This window comes from Salmo trutta, chromosome 12, assembly GCF_901001165.1.
Source record: "Salmo trutta chromosome 12, fSalTru1.1, whole genome shotgun sequence".
NCBI classification, from domain to species: domain Eukaryota; kingdom Metazoa; phylum Chordata; class Actinopteri; order Salmoniformes; family Salmonidae; genus Salmo; species Salmo trutta.
The window spans coordinates 15,037,776-15,062,741 of NC_042968.1; the positions used below are offsets into that span (position 1 = coordinate 15,037,776).

The following is a 24,966-nucleotide window of genomic DNA, read 5'->3' on the forward strand; positions in this document are numbered from 1 at the left end:
GTTTACACCTGTATAAACCCCTGTCTTTATTTCCTAGTGTCCCAGCACTCCAGTCCCACTGATCAAATTGAGTGAGGCCAGAGAGAGTTGGCTGTTCAAACACAGACTAAACACTTCCCCCATCCACAAAGCCCTCCACTGCATTCCTGCACAACGCCATGCCATAAACAATGACTTGATGATGTTGCTGCCAATATAATTGATTGATGGAATGCCCATGCAATTACTTGGAGGAGAGATGTAACAAGAACACATTGACAGGTTTAATGGAACGACAGGTCTAGAGGCACTTAGGGATGGAGGCATAAGTTATAAGTACAATAGGAAAAAGCCTCTCTCCTTCTCTCAACCTTTCTCACACCTTATGAAAGCCTTTTCTGTTGACTCCTTGACAATGCGATGAAAGCAGGAGCTGAAACCAAGATACGTTGCTGTTCTACTGTTTGTGTCACATGAGACAAATCTTGCCAGAATGATCCTCAATTTCTCCATGGGATTTGAGGAATTTGTTTAACGATCACAAATTAGAGGCCAGCTATTGTGACTCACAACACAGTGCTATATGGAAAGATGTCAAGGCTGCCGTTCAAGGTCGCCCAATCCAGTCTGTAGCTGCGGATAAAAACACATTTGGGACATTAACAGGGATACTTAACCCTAAATCCTCATTTACACTAGACCTCTGGTTTCGGATGGTGAAACAACGCAAGCTGGAAAAGGAAATCTGAACGTTGAAATGGTTTACATTTGATCCAAAATTTAAACCAGGTATCTACAGTATGATTAAAAAAAATATAAGGACTGTAGAGGATGGAGAATTTAAAGGAGAAATATCGTATGGAAAACTAAGATTTCTTCAGATACTTACAGTTAAGGGACTATTTTGAAAAAGACATACAAATTACAGAACCTTCTTCAATACCAAATGTGACTATCCATGTGACTCGAAATGCATATAAACAAGCAATGTCCAGGACAATCTCTTCACTCTGTCATGGCCTGATAGCCTCTAGAAAAGACTCAACCCTTTATATTAAAGCAAAATGGGAAAAGGACCTGAATATAGACATCTCAGATGAAGACTGGGACAATATATGCAGTACTCAACATACTTCTACAACTTAAGAACATGGAGAGAGTTTTTTGGGGAAAATGACCCATTTTTTTTTATCACTCCTAGAATCACAAGTCAACAGCTAGCTATACAACAGCCATGCCAACCACACCCATGTTTCTGGGGAATGTCAGAATATGTAATTGTTTTGGGGATAATGTATGTTTGCTGTTAAAAGATGTCCTAGGATATGAAGTCCCTAGAACTTGCCCTGTAATGTTCCAGAAAGTGTGATGGCAGGGACAGATACCTGATAAAAACTGCTGCAAGTAAAAAAGCCATTACCAAGAACTGGTATAAAGTAGAAGCCCCAAAATGGGAAGAATAGCAAAGTATAATCCAAGAAATTGTTAATATGGAAAGCTTGACATATGCCTTAAGACTCCAAAAGCCTGTATTCAATAATAACTGTGAGAAATGGATATCATTCACATACTAGGAAGACTTGATTAACTAATATCTTGTTAACAATACAATATCACACTTTTATATATTATTCTGTACCTATTGGATGGCGACTTCTGTTTGCTTTTAATTATTCTTTAGTTTCATTGTCTCTGTTTTTGCTGTATTGTTTTGAAAAAGACTGATCAAATCCAAGTATAAAAAAGAAAGGCCAGCTATGGACAACCCTTTTCTTTGACCTTCATGTAATAGCTAGTTATTTCTTGAAGGGGACATTTCACATGATAAGCTCCAATCGATCGGTAGGTTTTCAAATGCATATAAAACAATGTTAAATGTAGGCTGGATGCAGATTAAACCAATCATTTGAGGAGAAATGCTGTAGGCACAGAAAATATATATTATTTTCTCAAGCTTCAGTTTGGCTATTCTCCATTGGAAAGTACAAGTGGGTCTTTGTCCTTGTGTTCCCTAGTAGGCAACTGGGTCTTTGTCTTAGTGTGCCCTGCTGGATATTGTCCAGTAACAATTAAAGGAACACCTTGCTGCTGGTTTGACTCCACTCCTCCAGGCCCTGACCTTCAGAGGGTTCTCATTAACAGTAGAAACAGAACACAGTACCCTGCTAGAGCCGTAACCAAGGCAAGCATTTCCAGAGTCAATAGAGCCAAGGGAAGATAAGACAGACGATCAATTGGATCTTAATTCAGCCCAGATGAAGATGGACGGACAGTGAAACAGGACCCTGACTTCCTACTCCCTGTACTGACTCAACTAGCATGGTGTTATTAGAACTGGGATTACTTTCCCTCTCTTTTCCCTCTATTTTTTTCTCTGCCTTTCTTACTTTGTGAGTTTGGGGAAGATATGCTCCTACGTAATCATGAATGACATTTTGGCTTCATTCTAGACCGTGTGTGGTATTACATTGACTTTTTGTGTCTCCCAAGTAATAATCAACTATTCTCCCCTTTCCCCAAGAATATATAGTATAATATGTCTACAGGTAACAGTAAGAAATAGGAGTAGCCTATACCCTAAGTCTGATTATACTGTCCTCATTACCTGGTTGTATTTGAGAAAAGAATACACATTTGTGAAATTACATATCTGAGTGGGTTAGCATGTAGGCTACTTTTTATTGAAGAACTTCAAGGGCAAAAATGTGGAAAGAAAACAATTGTGGACTTATCAAAGACGGCTGTTGTTGGCAGGAACTGGCCTCTAGATCTTGACCTCTTCCTCAGATTGGTTGTTCTAACAGGCAGAGATGTGTTATAGCTCGGCCTGTGTTTATTGTTCTCCCTTTCACTCTCATCCCCCTTTTCTAAAGCTGAGATAAAAGGGCTATACTACACCTACAACAATGGCTTTTCTAAAGCTGAGAAAGTACTATGCCAGTGTTACACCTACAACAATGGTGTTGTGGGTCTATTTTCATGTATTATCCAGTTAAGACACACAGTGCCGTTCAGAGTGTGTGCTTCATGTTATTTCACTACACATTAGAGTTTTCTGCTCTGGGGATGCTGGGGCAGGCGAGCATAACTCTGTGAAGCGTTCTCCTCACTAACATGTGCCTGTTTTGTGTCTGTGTGTTTCGGCCTATTCTGTGGCAGAGTGTTTTCCATGTGCCTGCTCTTCCATGAGAAGGCAGCACCTGAGCTCCAGAGCAGTTGTGTGCTTTTCTGCTCTGGGTACTGGGGGGGCAGCCATGCAGGACAAAGCTGCCTTTGATCACGTTTTAGTGTCACAAATGCCCCTCTTTTCTCCATCAGGAAATACTGCAGGTCGGTATTTGTCTCTAAAGCAGGCAGTAGTACTCTTCTCTCTGTTTCTTTGGGTTACAGCGTTTGGGGTGGATCAATTAAAATGTTCTAGCTCCAGCTTGTTTACTTTTAGAACAGCAAATTAGCCTGGTTACTTGAGAGAGATAGAATGCTGAACATTCTGATATCTTCCCTGGTGGATGCAGGACGAAGTTACCGTTACAGGAGGACAGAGCGGCTGGCATCTATACTAGTATGTGGTCATTCATTCATATTGCAGATATAACAAACATGCTTTTAAAAAATACTGATACAAATGTAGATTAATTGTTCTTTTGATGTTTTAATTTTGTATCCAACCTCATATTAGATAGATTAGATTGTTAGATACTGACAAATACAGTTAATATATAGTAATTTGAGAGTGCATTATTAGTTGTAGGTTGAATGTTATATTTAAGCAATAAGACACGAGGAGGTGTGGTATATGGCCAAAATACCATGGCTGAGAGCTGTCCGCACGATGCATCAAGCCCTGTCTGTCAAACTGCTTTAGGTTTTTGCTTTGTAGGATTTGGTCTGGTGGCAAATTAACCCAAGACCATCTATACCTACAGGGCACCTCTGGCCTGCGCCAGCTGTACATGTAAGAAAAGTCAGGACCAGTGTGTGAACGTGATTTCCTGGTTTGTCAAAATGGCTGCTTGGGATGGAAATAGAGAAGCTCTGTGCGCTCAGAGCAAAGTGGTTACTTAGATGAACATTTATTTATTTTTTATTTTACCTTTATTTAACCAGGTAGGCTAGTTGAGAACAAGTTCTCATTTACAACTGCGACCTGGCCAAGATAAAGCAGTGCGACACAAACAACAACACAGAGTTACACATGGGATAAACAAACATACAGCCAATAACACAATAGAAAAAGTCTATATACGTATATGTAGTCATCGTTGTTCTTTTTTTATTATGTCACAGGCTGAAGCTTCTTCTGATTTCTTTACAAGTAAGGTATGAACTGATTTATTTTACATTGAGAGATATAGCCAGCCTACAGTGTGTTGTTTACTTTGAAACAATGCAAGCTGAGCTCTGAGGTTCAATGCATCCTGTGGGTTGGTTCCGGAAAGCCATAGGAAGTATTCTGAATGACAGCTATGGCCCGCTTGGTTTCCTGTGTGGTTGGTTATCAACCACACAAAAACCCAACTTAAAGTCATTGACTGGATTTTCAGTTGAAAGTTGACCAGAAACATTTTTCTTTGGTTTATGACTTTTACTTATGAAACTGTAGACTGTGTCCCAGACTTGTCTGCCATGCGACCAACTAGTGTGGTTGCAAAGTCACATAATAATATAAAATTGTGTTTTCAGACATATTACAAGTTATTAAGTCCTATTGCAAGATATTTTTGCAAGAATAGTTATACATTTATATCTCAAAAATCGTATATAAATCAAGGTATTTTTACTTTATCTGGAAATGTTAGGTGACCCAGGTGTTTTAGGAGTTTACAAGTACTGTGCTTCAATATAGTAAATCTATCCCAATTAAAGGTGTTATTACGTGTTCCACTAAGGCAGTTATTTATCTTATAACTTGTCCCTGTGGTAAAAATTATGTGGGTAAAACAAAGTGTGAATTAAAAGTACGTATCTCAGAGCACCGTAGCACCATTAGGTGCAAAAACTTGACTTACCCAGTTGCGGCCCACTTTTTGGAAGCAAACCATTCGATTTTGTCTCTGCGTTATATTGGCATCGAACATGTCACCCTCCCGAGGAGAGGGGGTGACCTTGATAATTTATTGTTAAAACGAGAGGCTGCCTGGATCTTTAATTTAAAGACCCTTGCTCCCTTCGGTCTCAACATAGACTTTGATCTGAAGCCATTCTTGTGATTATTGTGATTTTGCCATTGTAATTGTTTGTTAGATACATTTTAGACTACAAATGCTATGATCGTATGTTATCCATTTGTTTGTCTTTTTGTATGTTCTTTGTATACCATTTTTTTTAAATATTTGAGTTAACCAATGATATTAGGCTATACTTGGCCATGATTACAAACACCTGTGTGTCTCTTGACACTATATAAATGACTCATCTCGCAGTGTTTGTGATGATACCCTGATGAAGACAGCTTTGCTGTCGAAACGTTGGTTATTAAATTTTTGCATCTGAGCTCTTAGAGTGTGCGGCTTTCCTTTATTTTCAATATAGTAAATAAACACTGCAGGCCTGTCAGTCACCCAGTAAAAGTGAACATTCAGCAGCATCACATCAGCGAAATCCCTCTCCTCTCTTCACAATTGTCCATGGTTCGCATAGTTCATTATCAAGGAAAATTGTGATATCCATTTTTTTCGTTGTTGCATAAGAATAGTTTATACTTGTAAATTAATATATAAATATAACGTATATGTTTGACCTGAATGTCCGACATACATGCATAATCATAATATTTTGTTTAGAATAAGTATATTTCGTTCAATGACAATGCCCTGGTTTTCATCCAGTACCATCACCCCTACAGAGGTGCAATGGACTCTTCCAGTCAGACATGTCACGATCGTTGGTTGGAGAGGAGAGAATCGAGCAGGGAGAGGCATACAAAGCCTGCCATTGCAGTTTTACTGCTTTGGATTTGCGGACGAAGTGATATCAACATTTTCTTCAAACCTTTCAGTCAACATTCTTAAGAGAAAATACATTAAGGCAACGTATTTGAGTTGACTATTTTAAACGGGAGTAATTTCAGATGTATAGGCATATAGGGTAAAGTTACGTTTAAGGCAAACTACTAAAGATAATGAACTTTGGACTTTTCACACACACATTTGGGTCATGTTTCACGACGTCCTGAAAAAATAAAATATTTTGCCCGGCGTGGCGGCAGCTGGGAGAAATTCAGAAGAAGGAATTTTGCGCTTTGGTTGAAGTGATAATACTAACACTAACTTGCTACTTTGGGAGCGGAGCAAGCAAGTAAAATGTCTGCCAAAACAGCTTCTAAGGTAGGATACCCGACGGAACTACAGAAAAAAAGTTATGAAGTATATTTTATTTTACGTATAGTTTGTGTCTAAGTCAATGTTGTCAGTGTTTGATGAGGTCGACATGATCGAACGTTACCTCAAGTTTATTTATGTTAGGTGAATGTCATTCATGCGACCAGGGAGGTAGAATCATGAAGCATTCAGCATTTTATAATGTTTTGAAAAGAAGCCAAACAGAATGGGTACACTAAACAGATGGCTCACTAAACTGACAACTTGTATGCATATTATTGTCGGAGGTGCCCCAATAAAACACCTGTTGATCATCTACATATGCAGGGGAGGTTCTGGAGAGGGGGGGGGGGGGGGGGGGGGCAGTGCCCCTGTAACAACAATTTTGGACCCCCGTGTGGCCCCCCTAAATGTTGAGTATTAAATAATTTTTACATAACTAATTTTTGCTATCGTTCTTTTTTTACATCCGTTATTAGACAGTGGCAACGCGGAACACTAATGATTATGAACATGGTATTTTGCCTGCTAATGCCTGCAATGCAGTGAAGAAAACGATATGACAACAATAACGTCTAATGTAACTGGCCCCTCTAACAGTACAACTGGCCCCCCCAGTGAAATGGTCTAGAACCGCCACTGTACATATAGGGACTGCATACCATTTCTTCAATGCTGATGGTTAGTTACAATTTTGAGTTTGTCATGAACACGATTGTTCATTAGAACCAATAGTAAACTACAGCCTGTAGTTTTATCTCGGCGTCATTCACCGGGCAATCATGTTTGTTTACTGGGCCTGTGCAGATTTTCGTGTGAATGGGGTCAAGTTAGACACGTCTCAATTGTACATGCTATTGCTCCACACACACTGTGTAGGGTCGAGATAGGCTATGCCCCAGTCTAGTCAGCCAAAGCCATGTGGATTCAAATACGTCATGTATCAGTTCTAGTGGTTTGAGTTGTTTCAACTGTGTTTGACCAGGTGAATGCTGGCAGCAACACATTTTGGGAGTGGTTGTAAATAGGTTCATCCACAAATTACAACAATACCAATGTTTTCAAGTGTGCCAATTGTTTCCTCTGTCACACAGAGTTGTCTGACAACCTAGGAATGTGTCATGTAGTTTCACACTAATGAAATTCAGGTTTGGTCTGTTTTTCCAGTTCAGGTGGAACCATCTCAGGTGATGTAATGCAGGTTTGTCCTATGTGGTGTGTCACACTACAACATACTTTAGATATTTAAACTGGGTTGTCCATTGAAATAAAGTAAGTGCAAGTGACAACTGAAGTGTAACGTTCTGTTTGCTGGATGATGCTTGGTGTGTCAAGAAGGCTATCATCTGTTTTATATAGAATGTGTTGCTACCAGCATGTGTTCACTGAGAAATAAGCCTTCTGGTTCATTTGGCTGTCACTCTCTGGCCCACTTGTTCAATCTGAATACATCACCTCTGCTTGGACTGTTACGTTTTCATTATAGGATACCTTACCTTACATTGAGTTAGGGGCTGTTGTTTGGGATCACTGCTTGATTAAGGAATAGCTTTGAGGCCACGTTAAGCAGTGCACGCCCCTCAGACCCACACCCCCCCTAATTCACTTCACATAACTATTTAACTCCTATAGATGTTTGTAGTACAACACACCATACATGCAATATCTCTCTAGCTATGAGTAATGCCAGCAATGTTGTGTGAAAAGTGTAACTTGAATGCCTATGGTTTTATCTGTCCTGTCACAGGCCCATGTGTGTCCAGAGGAATTTCACCACGCATATTCCAGTGGTCAGAGTCACATTGAGTAATGAAGGACACAGAGAATGATCTGAATTAATAGAAGGCTGTTTCTAGACCAGAGTGTTGTGACACCTGGAACAGGTCACGATCACATCTGTAGTTGTGGTGACATCTCTGTCAAAGGTCAAGAATGCTGTAATCAAACCCTAACAACCAGGAAAGATGTAAGAATTCTATTCATTATCCATGTCATGGTCACTTAATTGTAGTTTTTACAGCGTCACAAAATAATTGTTTACTTATTATTGTCCTCATCATAATGCATTTCCTGTCTTGGAGGAAGTGTGCAGCACAGCCTCATGTTTATCTGAGAAAGGGATTAGGTAGAGCTCACTCAGCACAGTAGTAGCAGCAGCATTTCCATAGTAGTGTTTCTGCTGGAGCACGAAGTAGGAGTGGACGTGTTTGTTGCCAACATTTCAAAAGCTGTGTGAAACCCCATTAATCCAGCTCATGCAGCCTGCATGAAAATGAAGACATTAACTCTTCTTCCACACTACATTTTAATTCTGTCCTCATCTCTCTCTTGCCTTTCACTGTTTACACTCGCTGAATAGGAGTACAACACCACAAAAATACAAATAATTTATTGTATCAGCTCGCTCTAAAAATAGGCCACATGCTTGTGTTTTCAGGGCGAAAGAAGAGTAGTGAAATTAATGAAAGCAATGGGGTTGAAAGGCTCTGCAGTCTGTGCTCTAGCCCTCCCTCTCATGTATGACTGGAGAGGCTGTGGTAATTATGAGGACGAGTCCCTGTGGCCTTAGTGGACTCACTCAGAGCTACATCTTCTGTTTTCCTTTGATGATGATTACACATCTCGCATTTACATCAGCGATGGGGGGGGGGGGGGGGGGTGCAATTAGGCTTGTCTGTGGCCTGGAGAGGTGATGTTTTTGTTTTCCAGTATCACTGGTCGCTCTTTGTGGTCCTTTAACAAAAAAAAATATGGCTAGAGAGAGCTGTTGGACATTTTTGTGCAGACGGGGCTAGTCTCTCTCTCGCTCTCTTTCTTTGTACCATGAGAGGGCCTGCGGACAGAGCGTTTCAAGTGGCCCACATGAAGAGAGGAGCTAGGAGCTCTGGGCGCTTGTGCGGCTGAACTCTCAGTTTTGGTCAGACAAAGTGTTCTAAAACAACACTGCTTCCTATCGAGCACTGACCGTCAGTTATCTAGACTCCACCGTTTTGTCACCGTTTTGTCACTAGTTTATCTAGTAGTGAAATACAATCAAGTTATGCTTAAAGACATGCTACAGAACTTTGGCGACTAGTAAGTGTTTTTTAAACTTCCTGCTTTGGGCTGGATGTGTCAATGTGTAGTCCCTACATGCATAATCTGAGCAGAATTCCTGTATTACCACAAGTAGCCACAAAATCCCTAGTTAGAAAGTGACTGTTTACTGGAACCTGTGCAATGCCATTTTCCTCCACATGGGCCAGCCCACTAGCAATTCAAGTTCTAGCCAATGAGCTTCAGCCCCTCGCTATTTGAGTGGCAGCTAGCAAGATGCACACACAGTAGAGCGAGAGAGAGTAGTGTCGTGTGCACATATGTGACGCAATTTTCAGGGACCACTTTTTGACTCGTGAGCTTTACGTTCAGAAATGCTGCCTAAAAAGTATACAAAAGTACCGGAGAATCTCTAACTCTACCCACACAGCTCTTCTGTCTATGATGTAACGGTAGCCTAGTTCTTTACACTAAGTCTCATAAAGCACTCATAACATGCATTATAAACTACAGTTACTGACGGAGTTATATTAAAACATGTAGTATGATAAATTATTTAAATGTTTTACATCATTTTGATGAATTACATAATGGTTTGTTTTGGATTGTGTTTGAATTAGAGTAGGTCGATAAGGACAAGAATCCATACCTGGACAAATTGCCTGAATTGATGCGATAACGATAAATAGAATGATACGTTTATAACATGAATGTGCACCACAGTTGTTTTTCATTATCCTTAAAGCTACTACTACTAGTTTGATGGTTGTAGCCATCTATTGTCCCATTAACGATCACCCACATAAGCAAACGTATTTAGTTTCCAACTTCACATTTATATTGGGACGAGGTTTTACACATTTAGATGATGAAACATTGCAAAGTACTGGAATGCCGTAATAGCTGTATTATTACCATGAGTGGACGTTGCAATGCTAAGCCAGGGCTTTTCTCTCTGTCACATGAGGAGATCCTGTGTATTTTCTCCAGGGAGTGGCATTTCTCCTTCTTCCTCTCCCCAACCCCTTTCCTCTTCTGTTGAATGCACTCACCCATGCTGGAGACTTCATTAAGATGTCCCAAACTGACACGGTCTGTGTCCAAGATAGATCCCTTCGTCCCAGGGGAGTTGACTGTTGCCCCTGGATGAGCAGCAGCTGAACACTTGTCACTGAACGCTGGGGCCTTCAGAGCATTCTTGGCAAGGGTGCTGTCCTTCAGCCTGTCCAACGCCATATTCTATTCCAGTTCCACATGGCTGTGTTGCATACGATCGTGAAATAAGCACTGTGGTGTTTGTCTCTGCCTTGGCTTGTATGATAGCTAGCTAGAGCACCCAACCTCTGCTCAAAACCAAATGGGTCAAGAGGGGGACTGGAATGCAAAATGTCAAAAATGGCTGCTCAGATGGCTGCTCAGAATGCACATATTTCTTGGGGCAGATTTAATTAAAATGCTCCTTAAATGGCCTGCTGTGATGTAGTATTTTCTTTCCCCGTTCTCTTTTAAGTCCATAGATTTATACAGTACAGAAAAAAAGGCTCTTGTTGGAAGTGTCTTCCCCCTTGCTATTTAGTCATGGGCTGTTAAGGAGAGAGCAACCTGCTGTTATGTTTTGGTAGCAATGATACTCTAATGAAGTGCAGCACTTATCTTATCAGTTGGTATCAGTCCTATAGATACCTTTATTTGTGGAAGGAATGTGAAGACTGACAGGCATAGCAGAGGCAGGTGGTTATAGCAAGACTGAGAGAAAGAGCAACAACATGCTACAGGGAGGGGAGAGGGGGAGATGCACTGCCAGGCTATAATCTGAATCACATGCAACTTCTTTAAAAAGACCTCAACCCATAATCACAGCATTAAATCCTAGAGATATGGGGGTGCCTTTTCACTGTTTGAAGTCCACCATTATTTTCTTCTCTCTGCTTTCTATCTGTGACCCCAGAAGTGGCTAGATAGAGAATTGAGTTTGCCAGCTGACTTGAGGGTTCTTACAGAATTCCTAATCTATGTAAGCCAAAAGTACCAAACACAGCTGTAGACTAGATTGATTGACATATAATTTTCTCTAGAATCTAGGAGGAGTGATACCACAGTGTGTTGGGGAAGATTAACAACCCCACATGTTCTCTCATTGTCTCAGACAGGTAGACGATCCAGTCTGCCAGTATCCTGTTCCTGGTGTATCGTATGTTATTACTGGTGTGTCTGTGTGTGAGTAAAGTGGCTGGATAATCACAGGGATCATGAATGGGGGAGGAGGGATGGTCGATATTGTGGTACTGACTGGGAGTGTCGTGGTGTTTTCCCAGGCAGGGAAGCACACAGCAGGGAGAGCAGATTTGTCCCCCCCCCCGGCCCTCCTGCTGAGTCAGTGGACTGATACTTATCTCCCCCAGTCACGCTGGTCCCTGGGTTTGGGTTCCAGGAAGGGGTGACTGCTCTCTGCACCAACCAGCATCTCGGCAGGCGTTTCTGTTTTGGCTCCTAGAGAAGGAACTGGCGTTTCTGTAGCTACCCCAGTGTGCGTGTTTGGTTTGTAAAATGGGAGATTTGATGTCCCTGCCGCTCCCAGGCCAGCCAAGCCACCCACCCTTGGCTTGTTGGCAGGTCAGGTCACTGAGGATTTGTCCTCAGTCAGGAACCACCAGCAGCACAAGGGATTTGACACAGGCAAGGCTGGTTGTTTCTGTGTGTGAATGACTGACTGCTTCTCAGAGCGTTGAAATAGATTCATCCTATGGCTTATCCTACATTTCTTTAGTCACTCGTTCGGAAAATGATCATGTTTTTGTTATGTAGGTCACCTACCTGCCACAATGCTGGAGCCCTCTTGACAGTGCAAGTCCATCCTATTTTGCTTTAGTCATAAATTATTTTTGCCCCTAAATCTGAACAGAAGTTATGGACGATGATGTACAATATTTACATATGCATGTCATTACAATGGTCATACTTCAACCATAGGTCCCTGTGTTCTAGGCTGGCCATTCATACAGTTTATGGAATATTCACTACATTTCATACATGTCTGCTCTGTCCTGTGTGTGTTATTTTATTAAAACATGCCTTGATACAGATCAGACTAAATCAGTCTCAGACGCAGCTGCACAGCACTTTCTTCTCCTCTCACTCTCTCCCCAGCACACTTTGGAGAGAGAGAGTGTGTGTGCGTCTTAAGTTAGTCTTCTTTTAGTTCATGTCTGTCCCGTTGAGCAATTCTGCCATGTTTACCTATTCCTCCCTTCTTCTCTCACCCTCCTTAAGACGTCAACATGCTTCCCAGCCAGTGAGTTAATTAAGTGAGTTATCTTAGAGTAATTCCGACTGTTTTGAGGAGGTGTATACCAGCAGTTACCATACCCGGTCTGCTAAGTGGTTGCTACTTAAAGTCCCCAGGACATTCACAGTATTAGGCAAGACTGCCTTCTCATCTTATGCACCAGAGGCATGGAATAGTCTACAGTCTATGCTTCATCTAGATATGTTAGTGCCACTGAATGATTTAAAATATAAAAAATGTTACGGAGGGGAGTGAATGCTTTTTTTAGGCTGGCTCATGTTGTATTGTTGAATGTTTTAATTCTGTAATGTACTGATTGTTGCTGTCTTCTTGGCCAGGTCTCCCTTGAAAAAGAGACTATGGGTCTCAATGGGCTTTTCCTGGTTAAATAAAATAACACTGGCCACGCCATCTCAATATGGACAAATAATACTATTGGCGCTTTTTTTCTCGTTTATCAAGTGAAGGTCTTTTAAGGGAGTATGTGAGCACACTCGTTCAGAACTCGGCTAGGCGCCAGCTGAACTGAAGCAAGCTGCCGCCTTTACTCTTCCCACCTTCTCCTTATCCTCTCCCATCCACTGTTATTTTGTGTATAAAGTCTGACTCTCTCAGTACACAGGAAAAATATCATTACTCCAGCCCCGGGAGCAACTTGGTTTACGTTGGTAAATTGCATAATTAACACAGCAAAACCTAAGCCTGCTATTTTCTACTGTTCAACTCTGCCCTCTGAGTTTTATTCCACTGAAAACCCCTTTCAAATGTTATATAGTCACCATTTGTGAAATTGTAGAATTCACCTTTTAATTAAGTGTATGAGTTGTAATTTCTCAGAAAGGCATTTGAGGTAATGTTCGTTTTCCAGTAATACAATTACAGTTCCTCAGAAGAAAGAATGTAATCTTTGCTGTCTTTTTGTATGCTCCAGTGTCCTGTTTATACAAACGACAAATTTAAATTGTCCATAATGACCGATTTTATACGTGCAGTCAGGATAAGGATTCAAACAAGGCCTTCCTGCCACTGATTACACACACACACACACACACACACACACACACACACACACACACACACACACACACACACACACACAAAACAACTCTGTTGTCTGTCTTTGACAAATGGCTATGGCAGACAATGTTTGCTCACAATGCACACACAACTCCTATTGAGTTCTGATGGTGTACTTGACTGAGGCCATAGTGTGCACACTGTGTGCACACCCTTGTCACATGTCTCTTATTTACCCCTTTTAAGGTGGAACCTGAGAATGTTGTCCTCTATCACATCTCTCTCTCAGGATCCCAGCCAATTGAGTCAACACATCGTCCCGTCCCCTGTAACTTCTATGTTGTAATTAGTTCATGTATAATGAGATACTGGGTCTGTGCCTAGATTGAGGCTGAGTTTATCTAGAGTTTAATCAATCAATGAAATGTATTTATAAAGCCTTTTTTACATAAGCAGATGTCACGGTGCTTATACAGATACCAAGCCTAAAACCCCAAAGAGCAAGCGATGCCGATGTAGAGGCACAGTGGCTAAGAAAAGGCAGGAACCTAGGAAGAAACCTAGAGAAGAACCAGAGCTCTTGCTAGATGTTGGTGTTATTATTATTATTATTATTATTATTATTATGAATGTACTACTCATTAAAGCATGCATGTTTTCCCCCTTCTCCCTGAGATGATCATTTTGTCTCCTCTGAAATGCAGGATGGGAAAGGAACATGGTTGCCCGGCCCCTAACAGTAACCAACTCATTCATTCAGTAGATGTAGGCCTCAGTCTGGCCCACAACATGGCCATTGTGACTGAGAGCCTCTGAAAGCTTGGGAATTTCTCTGAGTGGACTTGGCTTCTGTTTTTAGTGGGGCTGGGCCACGTGACCCTGCTGTGCGTGTGTGTATGTATGGAGGCCCTGCCCTGCTGGGGTAGCGGGTATGGCTTCCGCATGCTCCGGCTCAGCTGGCTCCTAGCTGAAATCGGCTAGGCTAACCGAACGAGTGTGCTCCCATACCTTCGACCATCGCTTGAAAACGAGAAATGCGGCAATAGTATTGTTTGTCCATCTTGAGACGCTGTAGCCAGTATACACTTCATCAAAATAGTCATAATTAATCTAAACTCAACTCAATAATTTTTTTTTTTAAAAGGAGATCTTAGTTGTACAATTTTACATCTAACTAGGATGTTAGGTACAGTATTTCTCAAGTGAAAAAATGTGCATGAAAATGAGTTCTCATTGATTGACAACAAACATTTAATTTTAGAATCCCTACTGTTGACCAATCACCGATGAAGGGGCTTAGACTTCGGCTTCCGAACTTTGACTTGCCTCGATTGTTTTTTTTTGTGTGCACGAACAGCCGAAGAAACCCTTGCCGAAGGCCAAAACAAACAGAAACGCTACAAAATGTCGTCATAATATATGCATAAACTGTTTTGGATGGGAAGCTGCTCTGTTGTCCTCTGTACTGTAGGGACAGGCACCATCGCTCTCTGGAGGCCAACATGGTCAGCCTCAAGGACCCCCTGCTGAATACACTCTTTGTTTTACCACATCAGCTGTGTGTGTGTGTGTGTGTGTGTGTGTGTGTGTGTTTTTGTTTTTTCAAATCCCAGCTCAAGAATGGTGACATAGGAACGTTTTGTCAGGGGCCGTGTTTGGTTTTAGTTCCATAGGACGACACTAGCCAACACACCCCCGTCCCCAGTCACCGTTAATTAACCTCCCTTCGTTAGGCCCTGCCTCATGTTGCTCATTCTGAAAGGCTCTCCAATGCCCCATTCACTAGCAGGAGATGTTCCTCCTCCTATGGCAGAGTTGTTAGTGGCTTGCCAATTACTGCACCTCTGATTTGTGTTTCACTGGAAACAATGGCTGTATGCTTGTTGTATTTTTCTGTTTTTCACAACCTACCCAAGCCTGTTATTTCAAAAGTTTTTAGTAGTGTCCTGTGATAAGTAAACTAATGCAGTAATCTTCCTGAGTGTTACAATCTCTCGCTCTGCATGTTCTGATACTGAGCTCAGTATTTCCAGTGTTATCAAAAAGAGAAAAAGCGAGAGAGAAGCAAGGGAAAGAGATAAAAGGGAGAGCGCGAGAGAGCTGGGCCTTGGCTTCTTATCAGCACATTCCTGACCTGTGTTAAGTGTGTGTGTGTGTGTGTGTGTGTGTGTGTGTGTGTGTGTGTGGGGGGTTACAAACTCCTGTGGGCTGGCAAGGCCAGATTCCCTGCTGCCTGCATGGGCCTGGTTATCGTCTCTGACCTCATTGCAGTCTAATGGGTCAGACTCAACGTCAGGATTGTCAAACATTTGCCTGCCAACAGTACGTAGCACATCTGAACGGAGTGTCGGCAGTCGATCTCTTTTGTGTTCACACATCATGGACCTTTAAGTCTTCAACCAAGTCGTCAAATTCTCCAAACCAGAATGTGGCAGAAGCGTTTTTTTGGAAATGCATGTCCGTGTGTGTTGCTTAATCGTCTAGTCAATGTTGGCTAACTAGCTAGATGTGCTAATGTTACTATTGTTCTACAAAGCCCTTGTTGATACTAGCCAGATGGCCACAGCTAGATAACTGGCTAGCAAGATGTGAAAGAAAACATTTAATAAACTCTCCATAATCTCACACATCCCATAGAAATATGTTTAGCTAGCCGGCTAACATTCACTAGCTAACTAGCTGTTGTATTAGCTAGGTAAAGTAAAGACACTACATTTACTCTTGGTGGCCAGCTACAGGTTCTTCATGGAAACTAATCCATTGTGATTTAATTATGTTACTAGCTACAGTGGCCAGATGGCTAGCTTCGTAAAGCATTTAATGTTGTGTGCATTGTGCTGCACTTACCACTCTAATTTGTTTCATATGAAGTGTGTGTGACTGCATTGCTCAGCTAGCTAGCTAACTAATAAGCTAGTGCACATTATCAAACTTAACAAAAAAAAACTTAAACTTCTTAACTAGATGTAAAAGATATAGACAAACAAAAACTTTATTGTTTTAGTGAGAACAATTCTGATGAAATACCGTTATAGAAGTTAAAGTAAAAACCCAAACTGGTCTGTGTCAATACCTGTGTGTGTGTGTGTGTGTGTGTGTGTGTGTGTGTGTGTGTGTGTGTGTGTGTGTGTGTGTGTGTGTGTGTGTGTGTGTGTGTATAGTAAAATACTGTATACCATCCAGCCCTATCAGTTCATTAGATACCTTTTTTTGACAGTGATTACAGGTGAAGTGCAGGATGTGTTTGAGGAAGTGGCTCAGTGCAGCTTTGAACCTTAGGCTCTGATAGTGCTGCTGAACAGCACAGAGGGTGTTTGTGGGCAAAAGTTTGTGTTCCAACAGAAGTTCATCATGCTCCCTCACTACTGCTAATGGCTGAGAGAGAGGACAGTTAGGATCTGGTTGAGTGGGGATGACTTTGCTGGTGGGCTAGCTGGGAATGATATGCTAGGCCTACTGTATCTCTCTGGGTCACTGGGTAGCACTGCTGCAAATCAGCGCTGTGAAAGTCTCTTAGATGAAATAATCCTCATTTGTGACTGGTTACAGGATCGGGGATGTTTGATACTAGTTTCTACATCACAGGCCGTTTTTAAATATATATATTTTTCTTCTTCAGAAATGCCTTCTTGAACATGTGAACTTTAATGTGCCTTAAATACAAACTTATATGGGATCCGTAAATATGAATAAAACATTTTAATTATGATCCTAGTTTAGCCAATTAGAAATCACTAAGCTATATAGGGAGAAAGACAGGACCCTTCCTGGCTAGACATGATTGGCTGAGATAACGGAGGGTTTGGACTAGCCTGAGAGATGAATCCTGATTGGTCTGTCTTGTCACAGGCTTCTGTCTATAACAGAATGGGGGCTTCCCTAGTCAGTATACAGTGCATTCTGAAAGTATTCAGACCCCTTGACCTTTTCCACATTCTGTTAGTCTTATTCTAAAATGAATGAAATAAAAAATAAAAAATCCTCATCAATCTACACACAATTATACCCCATAATGACAAAGCGATAACAGGTTTTAGAAATATAGGCAAATTTATTACAAATAATTAACAGAAATATTCAGACCCTTTGCTGTGAGACTCAAAATTGAGCTCAGGTGCATCCTGTTTCCATTGATCATCCTTAAGATGTTTCTACAACTTGATTGGAGTCCACCTGTGGTAAATTCAATTGATTGGACATGATTTGGAAAGGCACACACCTGTCTATAAGAGGTTGACAGTGCATGTCAGAGCAAAAACAAAGCCATGTGGTCAAAGGAATTGTCCGTAGAGCTCCGAGACAGGATTATGTCGAGGCACAGATCTGGGGAAGGATACCAAAACATTTCTGCAGCATTGAAGGTCCCCAAGAACACATTGGCCTCCATCATTCTTAAATGAAAGAAGTTGGGAACTACCAAGACTCTTCCTAGAGCTGGCCAACCTGGCCAAACTGAGCAATCGGGGGGGAAAGGGCCTTGGTCACAGAGGTTACCAAGAACCCGATGGTCACTCTGACAGAGCTTCAGTGTTCCTCTGTGGAGATGGGAGAACCTTCCAAAAGGACAACCATCTCGGCAGCACTCCAAAAATCAGGCCTTTATGGTAGAATGGCCAGACGGAAGCCACTCCTCTGTAAAAGGCACATGACAGCCCGCTTGGAGTTTGCCAAAAGACACCTAAAGACTCTCAGACCATGAGAAACAGATTCTCTGGTTGATTGAAACCAAGATGGAACTCTTTGGCGGTGAATCATGGTGGTGGCAGCATCGTGTTGTGGGAATGTTCTTCAGCGGCAGGGACTGGGAGACTAGGCAGGATCGAGGGAAGATGAACGGAGCAAAGTATGGAGAGATCCTTGATGAAAACCTGCTCCAGAGTGCTCAGGATCTCAGACTGGGGCGAAGGTTCACTTTCCAACCGGACAATGACCCTAAGCACACAACCAAGACTACGCAGGAGTGGATTCGGGACAAGTCTCAATGTCCTTGAGTGGCCCAGCCAAAGCCCGGACTTGAACCCGATCAAAGATCTCTGGAGAGACCTGAAAATAGCTGTGCAGCGACGCTACCCATCCAACCTGACAGAGCTTGAGAGGATCTGCGGAGAAGAATGGGAGAAACTCTCCAAATACAGGTGTGCCAAGCTTGTAGTGTCATACCCAAGAAGAGTCGAGGCTGTAATTGCTGCCAAAAGGTGCTTCAACAAAGTACTGAGTTAAGGGCCTGAATACTTATGGAAATGTGATATTTCTGTTTTTTGTTTGTAATAAACTTGAAAAAAATTTATAAAAACCTGTTTTTGCTTTGTCATTGTGGGGTATTGTGTGAAGATTGATGAAAAAATAAATGTAATCCATTTTTAGAATAAGGCTGTAACGTAACAATGTGGTAAAAGTCAAGGTGTCTGAATACTTTCCAAATGCACTGTATAGATCATCTTTGCAACCGCAGATGTTATGGAAAGATATAGCTATGAACTAGAGGTCGACGGATTATGATTTTTCAACGCCGATACCGATTATTGGAGGGCCAAAAAAAGCCGATACCGATTAATCAGCTGATTCTTTTTCTTTTTTTTGATTTTGTATTTTTTTAATTTTTATTTGTAATAATGACAATTACAACAATACTGAATGAACACTTATTTTAACTTAATACATCAATAAAATCAATTTAGCCTCAAATAAATAATGAAACGTTCAATTTGGTTTAAATAATGCCAAAACAAAGTGTTGGAGAAGAAAGTAAATGTGCCATGTAAAAAAGCTAACATTTAAGTTCCTTGCTCAGAACATGAGAACATTATTTTTTATTTATTTATTTCACCTTTATTTAACCAGGTAGGCAAGTTGAGAGCAAGATCTCATTTACAATTGCGACCTGGCCAAGATAAAGCAAGCAGTTTGACACATACAACAACACAGAGTTACACATGGAGTAAAACTAACATACAGTCAATAATAGAGTAGAAAAATAAGTCTATATACAAAGTGAGCAAATGAGGTGAGATAAGGGAGGTAAATGCAAAAAAGGCCATGGTGGCTTAGTAAATACAATATAGCAAGTAAAACACTGGAATGGTAGATTTGCAATGGAAGAAAGTGCAAAGTAGAAATATAAATAATGGGGTGCAAAGGAGCAAAATAAATAAATACGTTAGGGTTAGGGCTATGTACAGGTGTAGTGATCTGGGGGCTGCTCTGACAGCTGGTGCTTAAAGCTAGTGAGGGAGATGAGTGTTTCCAGTTTTAGAGATTTTTGTAGTTCGTTCCAGTCATTGGCAGCGGAGAACTGGAAAGAGAGACGGCCAAAGGAGGAATTGGCTTTGGGGGTGACCAGAGAGATATACCTGCTGGAGCGCGTGCTACAGGTGGGTGCTGCTATGGTGACCAGCGAACTGAGATAAGGGGGAACTTTACCTAGCAGGGTCTTGTAGATGACCTGGAGCCAGTGGGTTTGGCGACGAGTATGAAGCGAGGGCCAGCCAACGAGAGCGTACAGGTCGCAGTGGTGGGTAGTATATGGGGCTTTGGTGACAAAACGGATGGCACTGTGATAGACTGCATCCAATTTATTGAGTAGGGTATTGGAGGCTATTTTGTAAATGACATCGCCGAAGTCGAGGATCGGTAGTATGGTCAGTTTTACGAGGGTATGTTTGGCAGCATGAGTGGAAGATGCTTTGTTGCGAAATAGGAAGCCAATTCTAGATTTAACTTTGGATTGGAGATGTTTGATGTGAGTCTGGAAGGAGAGTTTACAGTCTAACCAGACACCTAGGTATTTATAGTTGTCCACATATTCTAAGTCAGAACCGTCCAGAGTAGTGATGCTGGATGGGCGGGCAGGTGCAGGCAGCGATCGGTTGAAGAGCATGCATTTAGTTTTACTTGTATTTAAGAGCAGTTGGAGGCCACGGAAGGAGAGTTGTATGGCATTGAAGCTCGTCTGGAGGGTAGTTAACAGTGTCCAAAGAAGGGCCAAAAGTATACAGAATGGTGTCGTCTGCGTAGAGGTGGATCAGAGACTCACCAGCAGCAAGAGCGACATCATTGATGTATACAGAGAAAAGAGTCGGCCCAAGAATTGAACCCTGTGGCACCCCCATAGAGACTGCCAGAGGCCCGGACAACAGGCCCTCCGATTTGACACACTGAACTCTATCAGAGAAGTAGTTGGTGAACCAGGCGAGGCAATCATTTGAGAAACCAAGGCTATTGAATCTGCCGATGAGGATGTGGTGATTGACAGAGTCGAAAGCCTTGGCCAGGTCAATGAATACGGCTGCACAGTATTGTTTCTTATCGATGGCGGTTAAGATATCGTTTTGGACCTTGAGCGTGGCTGAGGTGCACCCATGACCAGCTCTGAAACCAGATTGCATAGCAGAGAAGGTGCGGTGGGATTCAAAATGGTCGGTAATCTGTTTGTTGACTTGGCTTTCGAAGACTTTAGAAAGGCAGGGTAGGATAGATATAGGTCTATAGCAGTTTGGGTCAAGAGTGTCCCCGCCTTTTGAAGAGGGGGATGACTGCAGCTGCTTTCCAATCTTTGGGAATCTCAGACGACACGAAAGAGAGGTTGAACAGGCTAGTAATAGGGGTTGCAACAATTTCGACAGATCATTTTAGAAAGAAAGGGTCCAGATTGTGTAGCCCGGCTGATTTGTAGGGGTCCAGATTTTGCTGACTGGATTTGGGAGAAGGAGAAATGGGGAAGGCTTGGGCGAGTTGCTGTGGGGGGCGCAGTGCTGTTGACCGGGGTAGGGGTAGCCAGGTGGAAAGCATTGCCAGCCGTAGAGAAATGCTTATTTAAATTCTCAATTATAATGGATTTATCGGTGGTGACAGAGTTTCCTATCCTCAGTGCAGTGGACAGCTGGGAGGAGGTGCTCTTATTCTCTAAGGACTTTAGTGTCCCAGAACTTGAGTTTGTGTTGCAGGAAGCAAATTTCTGCTTGAAAAAGCTAGCCTTGGCTTTTCTAACTGCCTGTGTATATTGGTTTCTAACTTCCCTGAAAAGTTGCATGTCACGGGGGCTGTTCGATGCTAATGCAGAACGCCACAGGATGTTTTTGTGTTGGTTAAGGGCAGTCAGGTCTGGAGAGAACCAAGGGCTACATCTGTTCCTGGTTCTAAATGTCTTGAATGGGGCATGCTTATTTAAGATGATGAGGAAAGCATTTTTTTTTTAAATAACCAGGCATCCTCTACTGAAGGGATGAGGTCAATATCCTTCCAGGATACCCGGGCCAGGTCGATTAGAAAGGCCTGCTCACTGAAGTGTTTCAGGGAGCGTTTGACAGTGATGAGTGGAAGTCGTTTGACCGCTGACCAATTACGGATGCAGGCAATGAGGCAGTGATCGCTGAGATCTTGGTTGAAAACAGCAGAGGTGTATTTGGAGGGCAAGTTGGTTAGGATGATATCTATGAGGGTGCCCGTGTTTACGGCTTTGGGGGTGTACCTGGTAGGTTCATTGATAATTTGTGTGAGATTGAGGGCATCAAGCTTAGATTGTAGGATGGCTGGGGTGTTAATCATGTCACCGTTTAGGTCACCTAGCAGCACGAGCTCTGAAGATAGATGGGGGGCAATCAGTTCACATATGGTGTCCAGAGCACAGCTGGGGGCAGAGGGTGGTCTATAGCAGGCGGCAACTGTGAGAGATTTGTTTTTAGAGAGGTGGATTTTTAAAAGTAGAAGTTCAAATTGTTTGGGTACAGACCTGGATAGTAGGACAGAACTCTGCAGGCTATCTCTGCAGTAGATTGCAACACCGCCCCCTTTGGCCATTCTATCTTGTCTGAAAATGTTGTAGTTAAGGATGGAGATTTCAGAGTTTTTGGTGGTCTTCCTAAACCATGATTCAGACACGGCTAGGACATCCGGGTTGGCAGAGTGTGCTAAAGCAGTGAATAAAACAAACTTAGGGAGGAGGCTTCTAATTTTAACATGCATGAAAACAAGGCTATTATGGTTACAGAAGTCATCAAAAGAGAGCGCCTGGGGAATAGGAGTGGAGCTAGGCACTGCAGGGCCTGGATTCACCTCTACATCGCCAGAGGAACAGAGGAGGAGTAGGATAAGGGTACGGCTAAAAGCTATGGGAATTGGTCGTCTAGGACGTCCGGAACAGAGAGTAAAAGGAGCAGGTTGCTGGGGCGATAAAATAGCTTCATGTTATAATGTACAGACAAAGGTATGGTAGGATGTGAATACAGTGGAGGTAAACCTAGGCATTGAGTGATGATGAGAGATATATTGTCTCTAGAAACATCATTGAAACCAGGTGATGTCATCGCATGTGTGGGTGGTGGAACTGAGAGGTTGGATAAGGTATAATGAGCAGGGCTAAAGGCTCTACAGTGAAATAAGCCAATAAACACTAACCAGAACAGCAATGGACAAGGCATATTGACATTAAGGAGAGGCATGCTTAGCCAAGTGATCAAAAGGGTCCAGTGAGTAGTGAGGTCGGTTGCGGTCACGGCGATTCAGACAGCTAGCCAGGCCATGGGTAGCAAGTTGGCAGAAGATGGTCTGTTTTTAGCCACCTCGTGCGTTTCCGTCGGTAGATTAGTGGGGTTCCGTGTGGTAGACCAATCCATTGGACCAATCCAATTGGCAAAATAGTTATAGTTATAGTGGCCCAAGAAAATTGGCCGATAGACCTATTCAGATAGCAGCCGATAAGACAGCTAACGATTAGTTGGCCGCAGATGGGCGTTCAGGTTACGTCGCGACGGAGGGGCCAGTTGGATAACTCCGTCGGGCAGATAACGTCGGTAGTCCAGTCGTGAAGGCCCGATGGGGCTCTGCATCGGCAGTAAAACGGGTCCGGATAGGTGATTGTAGCCCAGGAGGGGCTGATGGAACTCTTCAGCTGGCTAGCTCCGGAATAATTGATGTTAGCTCCGGGACCGACGTTAGCCAATAGTCACTCGGATAGCAGCTAGCTAGCTGCAAGATCCAGGTGTAAATGTCCAGAGCTTGCGGTATAAATCCGGGGATATGTAGAGAAAATAGGTCCGTATGCTCTGGTCTGAGTCGCGTTGTACAAAACTGCCGATAGCTTTTCGAGCTAAGGGATAGCTGATGACCGCCAACCATGGTTAGCTGAATTCTAACGTTAGCTAGTGAACTGGCTAACTTCTGGCTAGCTTCTGTTGTGGATTTCAGATTTGAGGTAAATAATACTTTTTTTTTTATTGGTGAGGCGTGTTGCAGGAGAGTGTTTTGAAGTTGAGTTTTTATGAAAAAAAATATACAAAAAGATATGCGAAGAAAAGATGTATATATATATATATTTATATCTTTTCTTCGCCTATCTTTTAGTATATTTTTTTCATAAAAACTCAACTTCAAAACACTCTCCTGCAGCACGCCTCACCAATAAAAAAAAAAAGTATTATTTACCTCAAATCTGAAATCCACAACAGAAGCTAGCCAGAAGTTAGCCTATATATACATATACATATACACGGGACAAGACAAGGATAAAGGACCAGTGTAACAGTATAGCTTCCGTCCCTCTCATCGCTTCTACCTGGGCTTGAACCAGGAACACATCGACAACAGCCACCCTCGAAGCAGCGTTACCCATGCAGAGCAAGGGGAACAACTACTCCAAGTCTCAGAGAGAGTGACATTTGAAACGCTATTAGCGCGCACCCCGCTAACTAGCTAGCCATCTCACATCGGTTACACCAGCCTAATCTCGGGAGTTGATAGGCTTGAAGTCATAAACAGCACAGTGCTTGAAGCATTGCGAAGAGCTGCTGGCAAACACACGAAAGGGCTGTTTGAATGAATGCTTACGAGCCTGATGGTGCCTACCATCGCTCAGTCAGGCGGCTCTATCAAATCATAGACTTAATTATAACATAATAACACACAGAAATACGAACCTTTGGTCATTAAAATGGTAGAATCCGGAAACTATAATTTCGAAAACAAAACATTTATTCTTTCAGTGAAATACGGAACCGTTCCGTATTTTATCTAACGGATGGCATCCCTAAGTCTAAATATTGCTGTTACATTGTACAACCTTCAATGTTATGTCATAATTAATTACGGCCTTTGTTAGGAATAAATGGACTTCACACAGTTCGCCATGAGCCAGGCGGCCCAAACTGCTGCATATACCCTGACTGCTTGCACGGAACGCAAGAGAAGTGACACAATTTCCCTAGTTATAAGAAACTCATGTTAGCAGGCAATATTAGCTAAATATGCAGGTTTAAAAATATATACTTGTATATATACTTGTGTATTGATTTTAAAGACAGGCATTGATGTTTATGGTTAGGTACATTGGTGCAA

The 24,966-nt window shown here is 42.2% G+C and overlaps 1 protein-coding gene across 16 annotated transcripts in view; it reads left to right on the forward strand.

Moving 5' to 3' along the window:
• Window positions 1-24,966, forward strand: part of LOC115202998 (tight junction protein ZO-1) — a 155,273-nt gene that overhangs the window by 70,489 nt on the left and 59,818 nt on the right. Inside the window, exon 1 of one of the 16 annotated variants that reach the window (XM_029767239.1) lies at window positions 5,859-6,305. The exons of the other annotated variants lie outside the window; for them this stretch is intronic. Within the exon in view, the coding sequence (XP_029623099.1) occupies window positions 6,282-6,305 (24 nt within the window). The 5' untranslated portion in view covers window positions 5,859-6,281. Of the gene's footprint in view, window positions 1-5,858; window positions 6,306-24,966 lie in introns of those variants that run through there. 16 annotated transcript variants of the gene reach the window in all.